At 37.7% G+C, this 16,335-nt stretch overlaps 1 protein-coding gene across 1 annotated transcript; it reads right to left on the minus strand.

The window, feature by feature from the left end:
* Positions 1 to 5,948: 5,948 nt before the first annotated feature.
* Positions 5,949 to 8,599, minus strand: LOC117003931 (parvalbumin, thymic CPV3). Its single transcript, XM_033074315.1, has 4 exons — positions 8,534 to 8,599; positions 8,035 to 8,167; positions 7,494 to 7,603; positions 5,949 to 5,974 (listed from the first exon to the last, which is right to left on the minus strand). The coding sequence occupies exons 1-4, from the start codon at positions 8,592 to 8,594 to the stop codon at positions 5,949 to 5,951; spliced, it is 330 nt and encodes a 109-aa protein (XP_032930206.1). The 5' UTR covers positions 8,595 to 8,599.
* Between the last annotated feature and the right edge of the window lie 7,736 nt (positions 8,600 to 16,335).

The following is a 16,335-nucleotide window of genomic DNA, read 5'->3' on the forward strand; positions in this document are numbered from 1 at the left end:
ACAGTGTGAGCTAAACTAGAAGTAAAACCGGCTACATGGTGAGATATATAATTTTCTTCTCCACAGGAATGTGACGTTTAGGAATCTGAATAAACTAATAATAAACTAATAATTGCTTAAATGAACACCTGGGTAAGGTATAAAAGTTAGAATTGAATATTTTATTCCACCAAGTTATTTAGAAGAATGTGCTAGTAAACTCTCTTAAAGTTGTGCCATATTAAATCTGAAAAAACCCAGTATTTCTTGAGTTTTTCAAATTCTTTTACTTTTGTTATTATTTCTGTTCCTATCATCATCGCCAGTAGCATCATTTCTGCAGTCTTCCTCAGCCTCAGCAGCTGGTATATTCCTTGAGAATCCAACCCAGTGCAGTAGGAGCGCTGTGTGGAATGAGATGCTCTAAGACTGCAGCCATTTAATATTTAATGTGTGCACTCAAAAAGGGAGAGGTGTAAGCCAGGGAGGGATGGCCGCTGTTTCCCCCTGGGCTGCTGGAGTCAGCTCCATCCCATCCCTTCTTTGTGCCATGGCTGCAAATCCCACTGGAGTTGGCTCCATCCCATCCCTCCTGCCGTGTGCTGTGGCTCAGCTTGGAGTTTGGATATGTGAGCTCACATGGACGTGTGCAGGCTCCTGGATGCAGAGATCACCACCACCTTGGCTGTCACCTTTCCTGCCCGCATGGGTGGTGTTTAACCCAAACCACTCTAGAGCGAGCAGCTCCTCCTGTGTGACCTGGACAGGCAGGAGTGGCACGACAGGCTGAGCCACACCGCTGACAGAGCATTTCCAGACAGCCCAGCCAGGTCTCAGCCAGCTGTAGGAAATGTTTTCAAAGCTGCAGAGAGAATCTGCATTATCATTTTGGGGTGTCACAGCAGAAGGTGACTCCTTCCCCTTGCCTGCAAGGCAGGATGAGGAAAGTCCCTGCCATGCTGAGCTCCCCAGCATTTCCTTGAGCAGGGTCTGAGGAAGGATTAGGCCAAATGTGTCAGGATGAGATATCCACATACAGTAATTCTTGTTCCCTACCCTACAGCTCTGAGTTAAAATTCAGCAGTGTGTGCAGAACAGCCCTTTCATTGTGATCTGTCCATTTGAAGGGTGCAACACACTTGAGACCATTTCTGGGAAAATCCAGTCAGGATCAAATATATCAAACAAAAGGAGCCAAATTCCCTTCCTTGCTTGTGCTCCACTGCAGGCAGGGATGAGATGGGATTGGGCCAGAGGGGAAGTTAATTTGCTTATACTACTCACTTAAAGCAAAACAAGGAAATTCTTAAAATTAGTGATGTTGATAGTCAAGTTATATAATTTCTTACCAAAGAAATTAAAAACCAGCAGTGACTGCAGATTTTTGCTTGTGTTGGTTGAAGTGTTTAGGTGTGTGTTTGTTCAGGACTCAGCAAGATGGAGACCCTGGGTGCCTGTTTACTGCTGCAACACCAACACTGGTGAGAGGATTCTATTGTGGATGCACACAGAGTTGGACACTGGGTACTCACTGGAAGGGGGATTGCTGAGGAAGGTGTTTTCATGTCCAGCTTTCCCTAGAAAGGCAATTAATGTATGTGTAGTGATTGCTAACACACAATTCTGCTTAGTGCAATCTCCTCTGTAACTTGAAATTGCTTTTGGTGGAAGTATTTGTGAGAATCTACCATGAAAAAGTGATAACATTCAATTAAATTATTACATTTCTAATGTACACATTAACAGGGCATGAAGAAACTTCGATTGTGGTTCCAATTTCATCCCATCTTCTTAATTGTATGTGCAGTAACACCACACCTTGACATTTGCAAAGTGGCATCAGATCACCCCGAGTTTGAAATGTGATTCCCAGCCCATGATTATGTAAAATTAAACTGCTGCATAAGTACATTGGGAATTTGCAGGACAACCCCTGCATCAAGGGACAAACAATTAACAACTTTATGAGTGCTTTCCAACTTGTTTTTAAAAATACAAAGAAGTAAGAAATAGTATTTTGTAGACATATGTTTTGGTTTGTTGAGCCTATTTCTGGATACTATTTTGAGCACTTCCATCAGCTGTCTAGTAGCAGACTTCACAAAAAGGTGTACTATAAATCACTCTGGGTGTTAGAGCTGACAGCTTTAAATAAATACAGCTGACAGCTCAAATAGCTGTTCAATTGACAGTATGCAGTCTAAATGTGTTAACAAATGTGTGGACTCAGCACTTTGGGATTAGTTTAGCAAATAAATTACAAAATAATGCTGTGATCCAGCAAAAAGCACAATGCCTGTGTATCCCTGGTCTGTAGGCTTTGTTGACACTGCAGCAGCCTGTGGGGCTGTGTGGGAAAACACAACAGTGCAGCTGGAGCTGGGCTCCTGCTGAGACAGCCTCCACATCCCCAGACTTCCTAGAGTGATGGCAGGGAATGTGAGCAGCACTGGGGGTGTCGTGGTGAGTAATGGTTTAATAATGGATGCATTTGCTTTGCAGGACCAGAGATTTCATAAAGGAAGGCAGTAACTTCACACTAGCTTGGGTTATGATTAAGATTACAAAGTTACTGAGTAGCAATTGAAAAACTGCTTTCATGCAAAACTTAAGATACTGAAATGTTTTTGTTTGTTTAATGTTACTAGCTTGCATCTGAAGAAAAAAATGAGGAAGGAGCTAGGCAATTAAAAGAATTTCAGCTCTGAAGATGGATTATATTAATATGTTAATTATTTCCATTCTGAGCACTGCAAAAAATGAGAATTACATAAGAATGATATCACAGTTTGACACATTTAAGGCATGGCATTTTTTTTTTTTGCTTAGAATAAAACTACTGCGGTTTTTCATATCTTAATTTTAACTGTTCACAGACAGGGTAGACTGGCACAAGGTGTTAGGGGGTACATAATGTGAACATGAATAGCACTCTTGAGACATGTAATTTAAGGGAATCATAAGTATTCTGATGTTTTCTAAAAATGTATTTTTATAGTCATTGTGTCTAGTGAATAATTGTATTCAATGTACAACTGGCAATTCTGACAACCAGTTGCAACTTCTACAGCAATCTGTAAGCATGATTGCCAGTGATGGCTGATTTCTGACTGCTGCCTTTCATGTCAAATTGGGGTGAATGCTGTAGATTGATTATTATTTCCATCCTATTCATAAATATATACTTACAGTGAGCATCCATATCCATATGTTAAATGAGGGTTAAAAATGGCCAATATATTTAGTTTTTCCTTTCTTGTCAGTCAATAAAACCCTGGGAGCTTTCTCAATTACAGGGACCTGCCTGAAGCAGTGGGAATTCTACATGCCATGTCTCTAGGAGCTTTACCAGTGGTGCTTTGTTTTAGGCTAGGGAGCAGACAAGTATCTTTATCAATAAATAAATTCAGTTTGAGTTATCACTATCATGTTTTACAAGAGCATTCAAAAGTAGGATTTAATGTTTCAAGGATCCTAGGGAAGTGATAAGATGTTTTAATTTTAAATGTTTCTTCCTACGAGTCAACAAGTTTTCCCTTACTTGAATCTTCTGGGGTAGGTATTGTAATACTGGGTTTTTAAGGTACCTTTTTTCCTGATGAAAAGCATGGAAAGATCCTTTAATTGCAATAGTTCAGATGTTTGAGAGATCTCAGAATATCCTGAGTAGGACAAGTGTATTTTTCTGTTTCCTGACCTTCTCCAGCATCCTGCTGCATCTCAGTGAAGAATAACAGAATTTGTACTTTGTCTCTGGGTTTCTTTGTCGAGGTCCACAGTGCAAAGGCTCAGACATTGAAAGGAACTAGAGCTCAGAGTGCAACAGCACCTGGAAAATTCTTTATTTTACAGGCATTTGCCTGCCTGATGTAACATGATTAGTCAAGGTCAGAACACTTAATTGTCAGTGAAATGGAGAGGAGTTTGTTTGTTTGTTACTTACATGTGAACTACTCCAAGACCCTTCTGTCATCAGACTGATTTCATTGCCAAGAACACACTTTATTTCTTGTGACTGTCCTGTGACATCCCTCTTATGTTCTGAGAATGGCCATGATCAGTTCCTCATGGGTCAGACCCTCTGCTTGTGTAAATCTGAAGAGCTCTGTTTAAGTCACTGATACTCTAGAAATTTATATTCTAAGGTACATTTCATAAGGTTAAGAAATAGTATAAAAATCCAGCGTTCATTTTTAATCAGTTTATATTATTTTTGTACAATAAAAGGAAAATTGTGATGACCATATTAAATGTACTGAGTCTATCAGCATACAAACAAGTTGTATGTCAAATTAATCTGCTTGAAAATGTCTTGAAATGATACAAAAATTCTGTTTTGAATTGTCAATTGTTAAGAATTGTAGATCGATATGTACATTTTTTAAAAAGGTGGTGGATGTTTCTTGTCTGTCTTGTCATTGCTTGGCTCCCACAAGAGTAGGTAGCTGCAGAGAGCACAGAGGAGAATCAGAGAGGAATCATGAGGGAATTTGATTTGGGTTAAGGTATCTGGGCTGCCTTGAAGGATGGCACTGCATGAACTTTTCTTCACAATGAATATGGAAGAATTTAAATTTATTGATCTGCTATTACTTTGGTGACGAGGATGTTTTAATCAACAGAAATTTTGTAAGTCTTGTTTTGCTAGGTTTGCAACACACAGGCTGGGACAGAGCAAAGGCCCAGCTCATGGAAGCATTAACAGGATGGACTCTGTGTCTGTGGTGCTCTGAAAAATACACAGTCCTTTTCACAAGTCCATTCACACTCATTGGTCTCTTGCCCAGGAGCAGCTGGTTATCGCATAAACAGCTCCTTTCTGGGTTTGCTGGTTTTGTGCACAATTACCAGCATGCATAGAGACTTTTGACAAGGAAGAAATGCAGTTAATTTTGAATGTAGTCGTTTGCAGCAAAGGAAGAAATGCACTGAAACTGCAGTGACCGAACTGTTCACTTCACTTAAAGGCTTCTGTTGTGTTGTGGTGCCTCTGCAGCTGCATGTGTGTGACCTGCAACTTGCTAATATTTAGAAAGCAAGTGAAGGTATAAATACTCCATCAGAACATCTGAATATCCCCTTTTCTAATGAGGGAATGAATTGTTTGCTCATAAAAAGACATTTCTTCAGCATTCCCAGAGACAGATGTGTTTGTCAGGGACATTTTTAATACATCAGTCCAGTCCAACAGTGAGAGTTGGAGCTTTCTCAACATGCATTTGTACAAATTCTGCCTCCACACTTTCAGTCCTCTCTATTGAGAAAATAAGAAAATGCCACCAATAAAATCTATTGCTTCCCCTCTGCTTCTTTAAACCTCACAGTTATCTGAAACCTTTGAATTCACTCTGCAGGAAAGCATATGGTTTTTGCTTTGCTCATCTATTGATTGGCTGATGTAGAAGAGTGGTTTGAAACTGCAACAACCCAATGTAGAAGCCACTTCTTCAGCAAAAATATATGACTGTTTTTCACTTGGAAGTCAGTGAGAGATTTCACCCTCATGTATCTCACAACCCTATCTGAGCTCCAAATCTTTGATGAAGATCTGAGTGTTCTGAGAATTTAAGCTTAATCCAGAAGGGTTATCGTAAACAGAACTCTCACTCATTTCAAAAGATGTTCTACATATGAAGATCTGATAAGTTCAAGATCTTGGAGGGATTAACACTTTCTGTTTAAGAATTCTCATGTTTCAATATAGGAGTCAAAAAAACAGACACAGGCTACAGTATATGATTAATTTTTATTGGATATTTTTAAGGGAAGTGTCTGCTAAAGTAGAGGTTAAAACATGGTAAATAATCCACACAATGAAAAAAATCAGTAATCAGTGTTTCATTATGTCACTAAGGCAGTGAAAAATAACAGACACTGTCGAGATAAATAAGGGACTCCTGATTTTCAAGGTTTGGGAATGTTTCGTGCAGATTCATCCCAATTCTATCTTGTTTGGTCCTTTTGAACCTCTAAGCCTGCACCATTTCCTGGAATTCTGTGAAAGATAAGAGAATATTTACATGAAAGAAATATTAACATGAAAGGATTAGGAGTAAAGGATTAGTGGTTTATCAAGAGATTTAGAGTAGGACACAGAAAAAAATTATCTGATAGATGACCAGAGAAGAAACACGTGGGTGAGAAGCAACACCAAAACATTCTCTTCTAAACAATACATGGAAAGGCAGTGTGTTTGGCTGACTTACAGGGAATAATTAAATATTCAGGGTAGTTTTGGCCTTCTCTCTGCATAATACTGATCTTAGGTAAAAATAATGGAATAGCTTATGTGAACCTAAGTAAGGAGTAGTTAAGAGCTCAAATAAAAAAATTGAAAAGTGAGTCCATGTGTTTTATTCACTGTTTGTAATGCTTCAGGCATTGAGAAGTGTTGATTTAGAGCCCAGTCTAAAGCCAAAAGCACTGTGCAGTTCCATGTGGTATGATCCTGAGGTGTTGAGTTGTGTAATTAGATACTGTTATTTTAAAGATCTTTAAAATGTTTGGCTTCCATGAATTAGAGTATCTGATCAGTCCCATCCCTGAGTGACTGTATTAATGTACAGATTGCTTCATAAATCATGTGTGTTTATTCTGGCATGGCTCCTAAGGAACTGGATTTAATTCCTTCCAAAGAAAGAAACAGAAGAGCTCTGTCCTGCTAGTGCAGTGAGCTGGGGAATCTGCACGCCAGCACATTCCCTGCATGCTATTCCCTAAGCCCCTTTCATGCTCATCTTAGGCAGCTCACTGCTCCCATGGGGCGAGTTGCCATTAGCTGCAGGCCTTTTGTGTGTGCTTTGTCTCCAAAACAGGGCACAGAAATATGGAATTAGATCAGAAGGTGTCCATACTGTGCAGCCATTAAATCACACCAGTGTTTCCACGTGGTGAGTGCAGTATGCTGCTTCCTAAAACAGCTGCTCCTTCCTATCTGCTTCTTAACCTGCACTGAAGAGAAAGAGCAGCCACCCCTGCACAGATCCTGTTGTGGGATCTCATACTAGGGTAGTGACACTTGATCATTCTCTTATCCTTATCATGCAAAACAAAGTCAGAACTGCATGCTGCATATTGAGAATTATTTCAGTGACCACTGGAATTTCTGTGGGGCAGTAGGTGCTGGAAACAAGCATCGTGTGAGCTGTTTGTTCTCCTGTGTACCTTGTCCTTGATTTTACATTTGTGTATTCCAAGGGATGCCAGCACTTACATTACAATGTCTTACATTAGAGTAAGTGGAAGGAGAAATAAGGGGCAGTTCCTTTCAAAAAAACCTTGAAATATAGGAACAGGAAAGTTCCTTAGGGTTTTTTTTTAACCTGCTCATGCAAAAGGAGTTGCAGAGATGAACCTGTAAGACCAGGGACCATTTCCACCTTTAAACAGGTTGCAACTCAAGGGTTTCAGTAACATCACTGAGGGTACATTAATGTACCATCAACATAGAAGAGAATCCCACATCACTACAAACATCCTGAGGTGCCTCATTTTGTAGTTAAAGGAGTCAATACCTTCAGCCCCAATTTTACCGTCCCCATCATGATCTGCAGCTGCCAAGAAGGTCTTGGTTTCTGAGGCAGTTAACACTCTGGCTCCACACTCAAACCTCTGAAGGAAATACCTTGGGAGGAAACAACTTGGATTTAGATTTTCACACCATAGTATTTTTTATGGTTGTTGTATAATCAAACAGATAGCTATCTCTAAATAATTTACCACAATAGCCAAGTTCTTAAAACACTGCTTTGTTTGACAAGCTAAATCTTGCTTGTATATATCTCTGCTTTATAAGTGCAACCCTAATTGAATTGATTCTGTCCACTATGAAAATCCAGCCCTAGGGTGCTCTTTTTTTTCTATACTGAGCATAAAAGGCAGGTATTATTAATTTACTTTTGTCTGTAAGGATTATCTATTTAAATATGTCTTTCACTATCTGCTGAAGGTTTTATCAACATTTAGCATAAATTGTGTTCACATTTACTGAAAGTTCTGGAATAGAAAAAGTGCTTATTTTTTTAATATCCTCCAAGTAGTTAAGAAAATCCTTACTTGAGCTCATCTTCCTCAATAAAGCCACTTTGATCATTGTCGAGAATCCGGAAGATCTCCTTGAGCTGGCTGCTACTCTTTTTAGACATTCCACTGATCTGAAAGAATTTTTTGGGACTAAAGGAATCTGGAGCTGAAAATAAATTAATAAAGAAATTAACCCCAGACCACTGTGTTCACTGTTCCTAAACGGTCTGAGGATGATACTTTGTTACATTTTAATTGTTCTAAACATGATCAGTAGGTGAAGCCTGTCAATGAATGAATGAGTTTGTAATACTGCCCCATACCCTCCTAAACATCCAACAAAATCATGTGGGGATAAGCTCCAAAATGACAATATAAACCAGTTATGAACAAACATACTGTGACAGCTGAGTAAAGAGATTACAGAAATCTGTTTAAGTATGCACTTGTTCAGGATTCCTTTGGGACCGAGTTAAACTTGCCACGGGTTACACAAAATAAGAGATTTTGAGATTTTCAGTTGTTTTCTCACCTTGGCAGTCCCGCAGAGCAGCAGCGATGTCAGAAGGGCTTAGAATGTCTGTAAGGCTCATTTTAAACCTGTGCAAAATAGAATATTGCAAATAAAGTTTTGAAATGCAAATGTATCTTACAACAAATTGGGTTTTTCTGTATTTTGAAGGTTGCTATAAGGTCAACAAGAGTAGATCAATCTCATTGATCAAAGTGACATCTCTGGTAGTCCTTAATAAATTACAAGACTTAGTACACTACTTCCTTAAAAACAACAGTGCAGAAATAATGCTTGTTTATGAGATGGATTACATTAACCACGTTGTGAGTTGAAGATCAATATTTTATCATTTACCTGCAATCTATATAAATACAGTACATTTTAAAACTCTATGTAACCATTCATCTAAAAAATCGTCTTACTGGAATGCATGGAATCTGGCAATACAAGTAACAGAAATGCAGTTGGAAAAGGAAAGGTAAGAAAGCTTAGTTCTATTATCTCTCCCAACAGCTCTAAAGAATAAAAAGAAAACTGATACTTATCTAGGTAAAGTCCATCCATAAGTAATTCCAGCAATTAAAATAAAAACCTTAGAACAATGGTTATTGTACTTACTACTGGTGCAGCACTGCACAGTAATTTTATTTAATTAATCCCAAGTCACCTGCTCACCTTTAGAGTTTTCTCAGCTAGGTAAGGGAAAAGTAGCCAAGGAGATACCAGGCAAAATAGTAATGTTGACTCTGGCTTGCCACTCTGTCTTATAAAGGATTCAAAAGGTGACAATAACCACTACTTAGGTTACACTTTCATGGATCAAATGTTTGAATTGAGACCTGGCTCAAATTTCTTCCTTAACTAATTAAACTTTTCTTTCTATTTATATCTTAAGATAATATGGACGAAAAGTACAGTTTTTTAAAAATAAACCCACTAGTGCTTATAATTAAGTACAGCTCTGGCATCAGAGCAGCCTTTCAGCTCCAAGTATGTTAACAGGTAACCTCTGCGCCTGAAAGTCACTCTTTGGAAGACAACTCCAGCAGTCAAATCCTTATGAAAAGAAATGAATTTGTCTTCCCTGGGTCTGCTGATCCTTTGGAATGTATAAAGGCAGTTGGAGATGACAGATCAGAGGTGACAATGTGTCATTCTGACAAGGATAACTTGTCACTAGGGTAGAGGAAAACATTTTCTAATTTGGATGATCTTTCTACAGTAAGTTTCATTTTGTATTTCCTGACCGTTTTCTGAATTACAGAAACAGAAACCAATGTCTTCAGCGACAGAAAACGATGAACTAGGAAAAGCTGAACAAACCGATCTTGTTGTCAGTATTCCTTGGAAGATTATGTATAATCAGTTGGCCTACTTAATAACCCATTTTGAATATTTAGAATTACATGAAATCAGTAACAGGTGTGCTAGTTGTAGCAAGTTCTATAGGTTGTAGAAATCAGACTTTGTTAGTGGAAATAGTTTTACATATATTTTATAACATTCTCACAATCTATTTCATTAATAATGAAATTTAATAATGAAATTTTAATTGCAGGTGTAAATAAATGTTTATTATATATTTCAGGAGTATTACTTTCAGAACAAAAAACCTTAAGAAAATTTGTAACAGCAGATAGGAGATTTTTCTTCTCAGACAAAAATCTGTTTCCATCTTTAAGGGGGTTTCTATGGCAAAATTCTAGGATGAATTCCAATAAATCTCACATATATTTTGGTTAGTACTTACTGTGTAGTACTCAATTGTTAACTAAACTGATGTTCTCTTAATCCATGAGCATTGTTTTGTTTTTAACCAAAAGGAAAACATGGTAGGCCAAAGAGGAAGTATTTTTATAGTAACAATGATCAAAATTATACTGTGGAGCAGAGTAATGAATATATCTAAGCCTTGATGTAAGCCTTGATGTAAATTAATTTACAGTAAATTTAAAGTAATTTAATTATGTAAAATAATACAGTGGTTTTACTCCATTGGTTTAATGACAGTGAGAAAAGTGTCAATCATAGCAAATATTCTATACTACTGTTTGGATTTGGATAGAGAAATACAAGGTATAAGCAACACAAAAAGCTGACATAATTTAATGGTACTTTTAACTGTCTTGCTACCTGTTTTTTATGTGAAGGAACATGGCAGAAATCACAAATACTCAGACTTACCTTTGGTCCTAAATACCAGCTGTCCAGGAACAAACAAATGCTCTTCTATTGCTTCCAGCAGGAAAACTGGTTATAGTGGCCTGGAAAAACACAACCTAAGAACCCTGGGCTGTTGTGAATCAGTATTTTGTGATTAAAACAATTTAAACAGTGCTGATTGGTACAAGCTGAAGGTCTGATCACAGGTCTTTTGGTGTTCTTTCCATTTATCTTATTCATTCAGTGCTATATATTCATGTTGCTTTCTGTCTGAGATTTCCATGGCATTATGATCTGGCAGGCAGTGGCAGTGAGGTGAAGTTCATTCTGTGCTTTCTCCAGAATCATCCTCAAATAACTTTCATTCTCTTAGATGCCTTTCTACTCTGTTGTAATTTCTCCTGTATGATCATCTCAAGTTGATATGAGTGTGAACAGAAGGGTACTTTTCTTGCCAAGATGTTTCCGGAGAAAAAGGTGTTTTTCAGTCCTCTGTGACAGTGTCATAGGTGTTCCTTTACAGGAAACTTCCTTTGTTTCTGCTGGCTCCTACACAGTACTCATGGAACTGCTCTCTTTGTTTAACTTGTCATACAACACTAATTATTGACAGCTAATGAGAATGAGGGAATTGAAATGGAGAAAAATAACAAGATCAAGGTGAGCATATAATGCTCAAGCTCAAAATATATCTGGAACTAATTTGGGCATTGTTTAAAAATAAAAACACCAAATGATCAAATAGTGACATCTGGTTACCTCATGCACTCTGCCATGGATAGAGTACTGAACCGGTTTTATAAGTATTCAACAACTGTAAGATAGCCAGAATTAGTATTATATTAGAATATGATCTCAAATAAAAGTGAGATAATTGCTATGATTGCTTTTGAAGAGATATTTTAGTGTTTGAAATTCAACACTGACAACAAAAGTGATGCTAATCCTGGCCAAAAGATGGTTTACAAAAGCCTAAAAGAGCTGAATTTCAGAATCAAGTTGATGTCACTGGACATTGATACAGGTGGGAATCTAGGGTTACTGGGTTTTATTTATTTATTAATGACACTTCATCTGAAGTACAGGTTTCCCTCCACTACAATTAGAATGCAATAATCAGGGGTTAGTATATTAAGGGATATTTTAATGAGATAATCTATTTTACATCTAAATTATCTACCTGTTTTCCTTTTTTCTTGGTTAGGTGCTAACTTAGCTAGTTGCAATTACTTTATGCATTCAAAAACTGAGATCTATGAAAGCGGTTTTTTAAAAGATGCTATGCAAACAATGTAACACTATAAAGAAAATCCCTGATAATTCAGCCAGAACAACAGCCTCTAAATCATGGGCAGTTAACAACGGTGCAAAATCTGACACAGAATCTTAGTATTGCAGTTTCCAGGAATGTTTAGTACTTTTGAAATTCAAGAAAAAATATTAAATTTTTTTTGTTGTTTTAGGGACTTTTTTTTGCTTTATGAGCGACATCAGAAAGTTCTATTGGATTGATCATCTGAATATTTATGTACTTGCATACCTAGTGTCATTTTCACCTCAGGTGTCTTTATTTAATAATATTAAAGCAATTTTTTTTCAGACTTCCAGAATTAAACTTGAAAGCGTGATTCTGAGAAATGCAGAATATTCATATTGTTAAGTTCTTGCTAAGGTTCTATTTAGATTCTTTAGGAATCTAAACATATGAAACAATTGTCTTCAAATCAAGTGTTCTTTACTTCTCTAAGTATCAGAGAAAAGCTGTCTTTTGGTAAAACATTGACAGGTTGAGGACTAGTCTTGTACCCTTTGTGTTCTGTTTGGTATAAAGTACAGAGTTAATTAGCAGTGGCAATCAACCAAAGCCATGACTTCAAGCAGATGCAAAAGAAACATCAGCAGTTGTCTCAGGTGAGATCAGAGGAGAGGTGTTAACCTGAGACCAACTACAACAGTGTAAAGAGATGCTGCAGCAGCTGTTCTCAAACCCACACAACTCCATCTTTCAGCCCTGGTTGTGTCAGGGCCAGCGGTATCATGATCCTGGATAACAGATTCTGCCTTTGTAATGAGTTTGGAAGTAACTAAAATAGATACTCAGTAACCTCTGTGGTTGATAGTAGTGTTGATGTCTCAGTGGTGACAGCAGGGAATCTTAGTGTGTTCACAGCTATAATCATTGAAAAGGACCTTGGCAGCAAAATTAATTATATCCTCCCACTTCAAGTTGTCTCTTATGGCAAATGCTTTCATCATATAGAAATAAATAAATATTTGCAGCATTTAATTTGAATTTTTGCTTGGCCCATAGTATTTTATCATATTTAACAGAGAAGTCTGAGCACATGCTGTAGTATTTGACTTTTTTTGTATAATGAAGGAGGAAAGCCAGGCCCCAGTGACAAAGCTTTCTTTCTGTGCAGCAGGTAGAGGATATTACCCAGAGAACTGAGTGGAGGTCTGGACAAGAGAACCCATGATACAAGATAGATTCTGCAGCACTGTGGGACTGGAACTAAACGAAAACAGGTACTTCTCTCATGATAGGGGAAATACCATGTGAACTTTCCTCAGTTCAAATTATGTTCTTCTCATTCTGTGGGAACAAATTTAATTTCTGATTGAAAATGGCAGCAGAATACACTAATATAGCTGAGTAATTGTGTCACTAATTCATGGAGTCTGGTCTGATAAGCATATTTTTGCACTTAAAAAGCTGTCCTGGAAGATCTCTGACAGCATTTGATATGTGTTTGTCTTTAAAAGCCCTTGGAAGCTCTTCTGAGACTCAGTAATGCAATTTTCTGTCTCTGACCCTAAATGTAATTGTCTAACATGTTTCTGTCTGCTGTCAGCATTGTAGACAGTGTCAGATGGAGTGATCTTCAAAAATATACATTGTCCAGGGTTTCTGTCTATTTTAGGAATAGCTGTGCCCTAATGTTGGAGGCTGTGAAATAATCTGCATGCTGCCTGTTGTGTCATGTAAAAGATAAGGACTCTACTGTTACCAAAGGCTTTCTGCACTCATGGCTGCATTTCACTGCCCCATGGTGTAAAGAGCCATGGCAAAATAAACCAAATAGCACTGAAGTACAACTACTTCTGTATTCACTGCCTGTCCTCATTGATTTCAATGGGAGTTTGGCCATTAAGTTCAGCAGTAGGAGGATGTGTAACTCTTAGTGAGGTTTGAAATAAAATTACTCTGTAATTAGAGCTAATTTTATTGTAAATAATCATCAAGAGTTGCTTGTTTAGCAGAATGGCCCAAAGAAAGGAGATTCAGACAAACTGTTAAAACATGTGCATCAAGCATGTGACAAAATTCCATTGACCAGAGGCAATGCCATATTTAGGGTCTCAGACCTCCAAATGTCTGATTCCAGCACAATGTTCTTCGCTCTAAGGGAGCTCTTTGGGAATGTATGTTTGTGATCAGGCAGCAGTATTTCCAGCTGAGGCACAATTTGAAGAGCTTTCTTAAATCCCATGGTAAGTAGTTATAGAAATTTCACAGTACCTGACAGCACAGGTGAGTGAGAGGCAGAGAGAAAAATAAGGTGATTGAGCATATTCTTGTGCAAAGAAAACAGCATTTTCTCCTCTGGTCTGCTTTGTGGTAATGCTGGAAAAAGGAAAGGTCTAAAAACCTCTCTAGTCACAAGCTCTTCTTAACTTTCTGGAGTGATCACTGAAGCTGATACCAGACTTACCTTGTCATGAATTTTTTACTGTTCTTAATGGAATGGTAAGTGGTGAAATTGTCTTAGATTTGTAGGCCTAGCAGGCTAATCAGGGTGGAAGTAAGTGTAGTTAAATAAAGGAGCTGCCTGCTATCTCAGAAGTTATCTGAGCTGTCTGTGTCTTTCTCTCTTATTTAGCCATTAATGTTGGTACAATGCTTGAAAATGTCTGGGTGACCCATATTGCATGATGAAAACATAAAATATAATATCAGCTGAGGAACAAAGCATTTTCTGAAAATAATGAGAGCTTTTAGCCCTGCAGTCAGGCTGCAGTTATTAATTCTGCAAAGTTTCCTTTTTTAATTGCTCTTCTGAAATGACATTGAAATAATGAATGTCTATTTGCTTGATGGATAATTCTTTTTTCACTCTTATAGAAAATTCTACAATATTAGGATCTGATTTATTCATTAGAGTTAATGGAAATATAGTTTTGGCTAATGTATAGAGCATGAACACACTATTGAGCATTCATTAAAGTCTTGTAGATTGCCTTAACTTTGTGTAATATAATGATTTCCCCAACAATATATTGACATTTCCTTCTTTTCCATAGTGTCTCATCATAAATATGTTGTGCATCAGAATCACAATAACATCAGCAGGCAATTTTGAAATTAAGATTTTTGATCTGCAAATATTGAACATTTTCTTAAATAGCTCCAACAAATACAGGATGAGACACTCATACCAGTTTTTGCAAGATTGTTGTCCAAGAAAAAACTTCTCAAGAGCTCCAAATTTATTTCAAAGAGTATGTAGGAGCAGCTGTAGTGTTGGAAGTATAATGTTTGCAATGGTTAAAGTCATCTACCTTTTTTAAAAGGCTGTTTGGCTGTGTGTTTATTATGGTCACATATCTAAGACAAAACCCCAATACACTGCAGTGTTTCATTAGGTACTATTAGCAATGAGTTCATTTTTGTAGCCCAGTTTGATTGCTCTGTGTGTTTATACTTGTCCTGGTTCGAAAGAGAGGTGTCTGCTAAGAAAGGCAGGAGTCTCTCTCTGAAATGGAGAATGTAAACCCCCTCTCTCCAAATTATTGTAATTTTGAAATTAAGGGACTCTCAGGAAAAGATATGGAAATAGGAATAACAGTTATTTACTAGGAAAATGAAAATAGAAATACAATATTACAGGGAACAAGCCCAAAACACTGACAGAGTCAGAATCCAAGCTGACCCATCAGGCAGGGTGTTGGTAGCATATCCATTCAGTGGTGGCTGCATCCTCCTGCAGTGGCAGATGTGGTCCTGTTGAAGGTGCAGTTTTCCTCTGAAGGTCCAATGATGATGTGGAAGGGTCTGGTTTTCCTCTGGAATCCAGTGGAAAAACGGCTACTTTGGGGTTCCAAATCTCAGTTTTTATCCAGGTAAGAAAACTGGGCTCCTCCCCCTGGCTGGAGCATTCCTCAATGGGATGATGGAATTTTATCAGTCATACAGTGGGAATTAATGGAATAACAGACAATATTTTCCTGGAGGGAGGATGGGTTGTGGAAAAGGTTGTGTGACTGCCCCACTTGGCTTTAATGGATGGCCCATGAGCAGATAATATCTCCCATGGAGATAAGGATCACTGCCCCACCTGGTTGCAACAGATGGTGATAGAACACAAACTTTTGGCCACATCCTGTGTTGCAACCTATGGCAAAATTGTGGTGACATCATCACACCCACGCTTTTCAACCAGAACCCTAATCTAGTACACAAAATTAACTTCAATTAATGAGTAACTTCCTTGAATTTTGCATTCTCTCCATTCCTTATGTCTGTCCTGCTATTTCAATGTGTCTGTAGAGAAAAAAATATTAATTTCTTAGCACTTTTTTATGGCACTCTTCATTTTATTATACTTTCCTCACAAACATTGATGCATTTTGCAACCCTGTGAGATGTGGGCATT

The sequence above is a fragment of the Catharus ustulatus genome, chromosome 16 (assembly GCF_009819885.2).
Source record: "Catharus ustulatus isolate bCatUst1 chromosome 16, bCatUst1.pri.v2, whole genome shotgun sequence".
In the NCBI taxonomy this organism is placed as follows: domain Eukaryota; kingdom Metazoa; phylum Chordata; class Aves; order Passeriformes; family Turdidae; genus Catharus; species Catharus ustulatus.

What these genes read in the sequence shown, in the direction of transcription:
- LOC117003931 (XM_033074315.1), bottom strand. Translation starts at nt 8,594, where the DNA reads ATGAGCCTTACAGACATTCTAAGCCCTTCTGACATCGCTGCTGCTCTG. An exon ending in TGCTCTGCGGGACTGCCAAG is followed by an intron (nt 8,168 to 8,533) that starts GTGAGAAAACAA and finishes ATTTATTTTCAG; the next exon opens with CTCCAGATTCCTTTAGTCCC. An exon ending in ATTGAGGAAGATGAGCTCAA is followed by an intron (nt 7,604 to 8,034) that starts GTAAGGATTTTC and finishes TTTCCTCCCAAG; the next exon opens with GTATTTCCTTCAGAGGTTTG.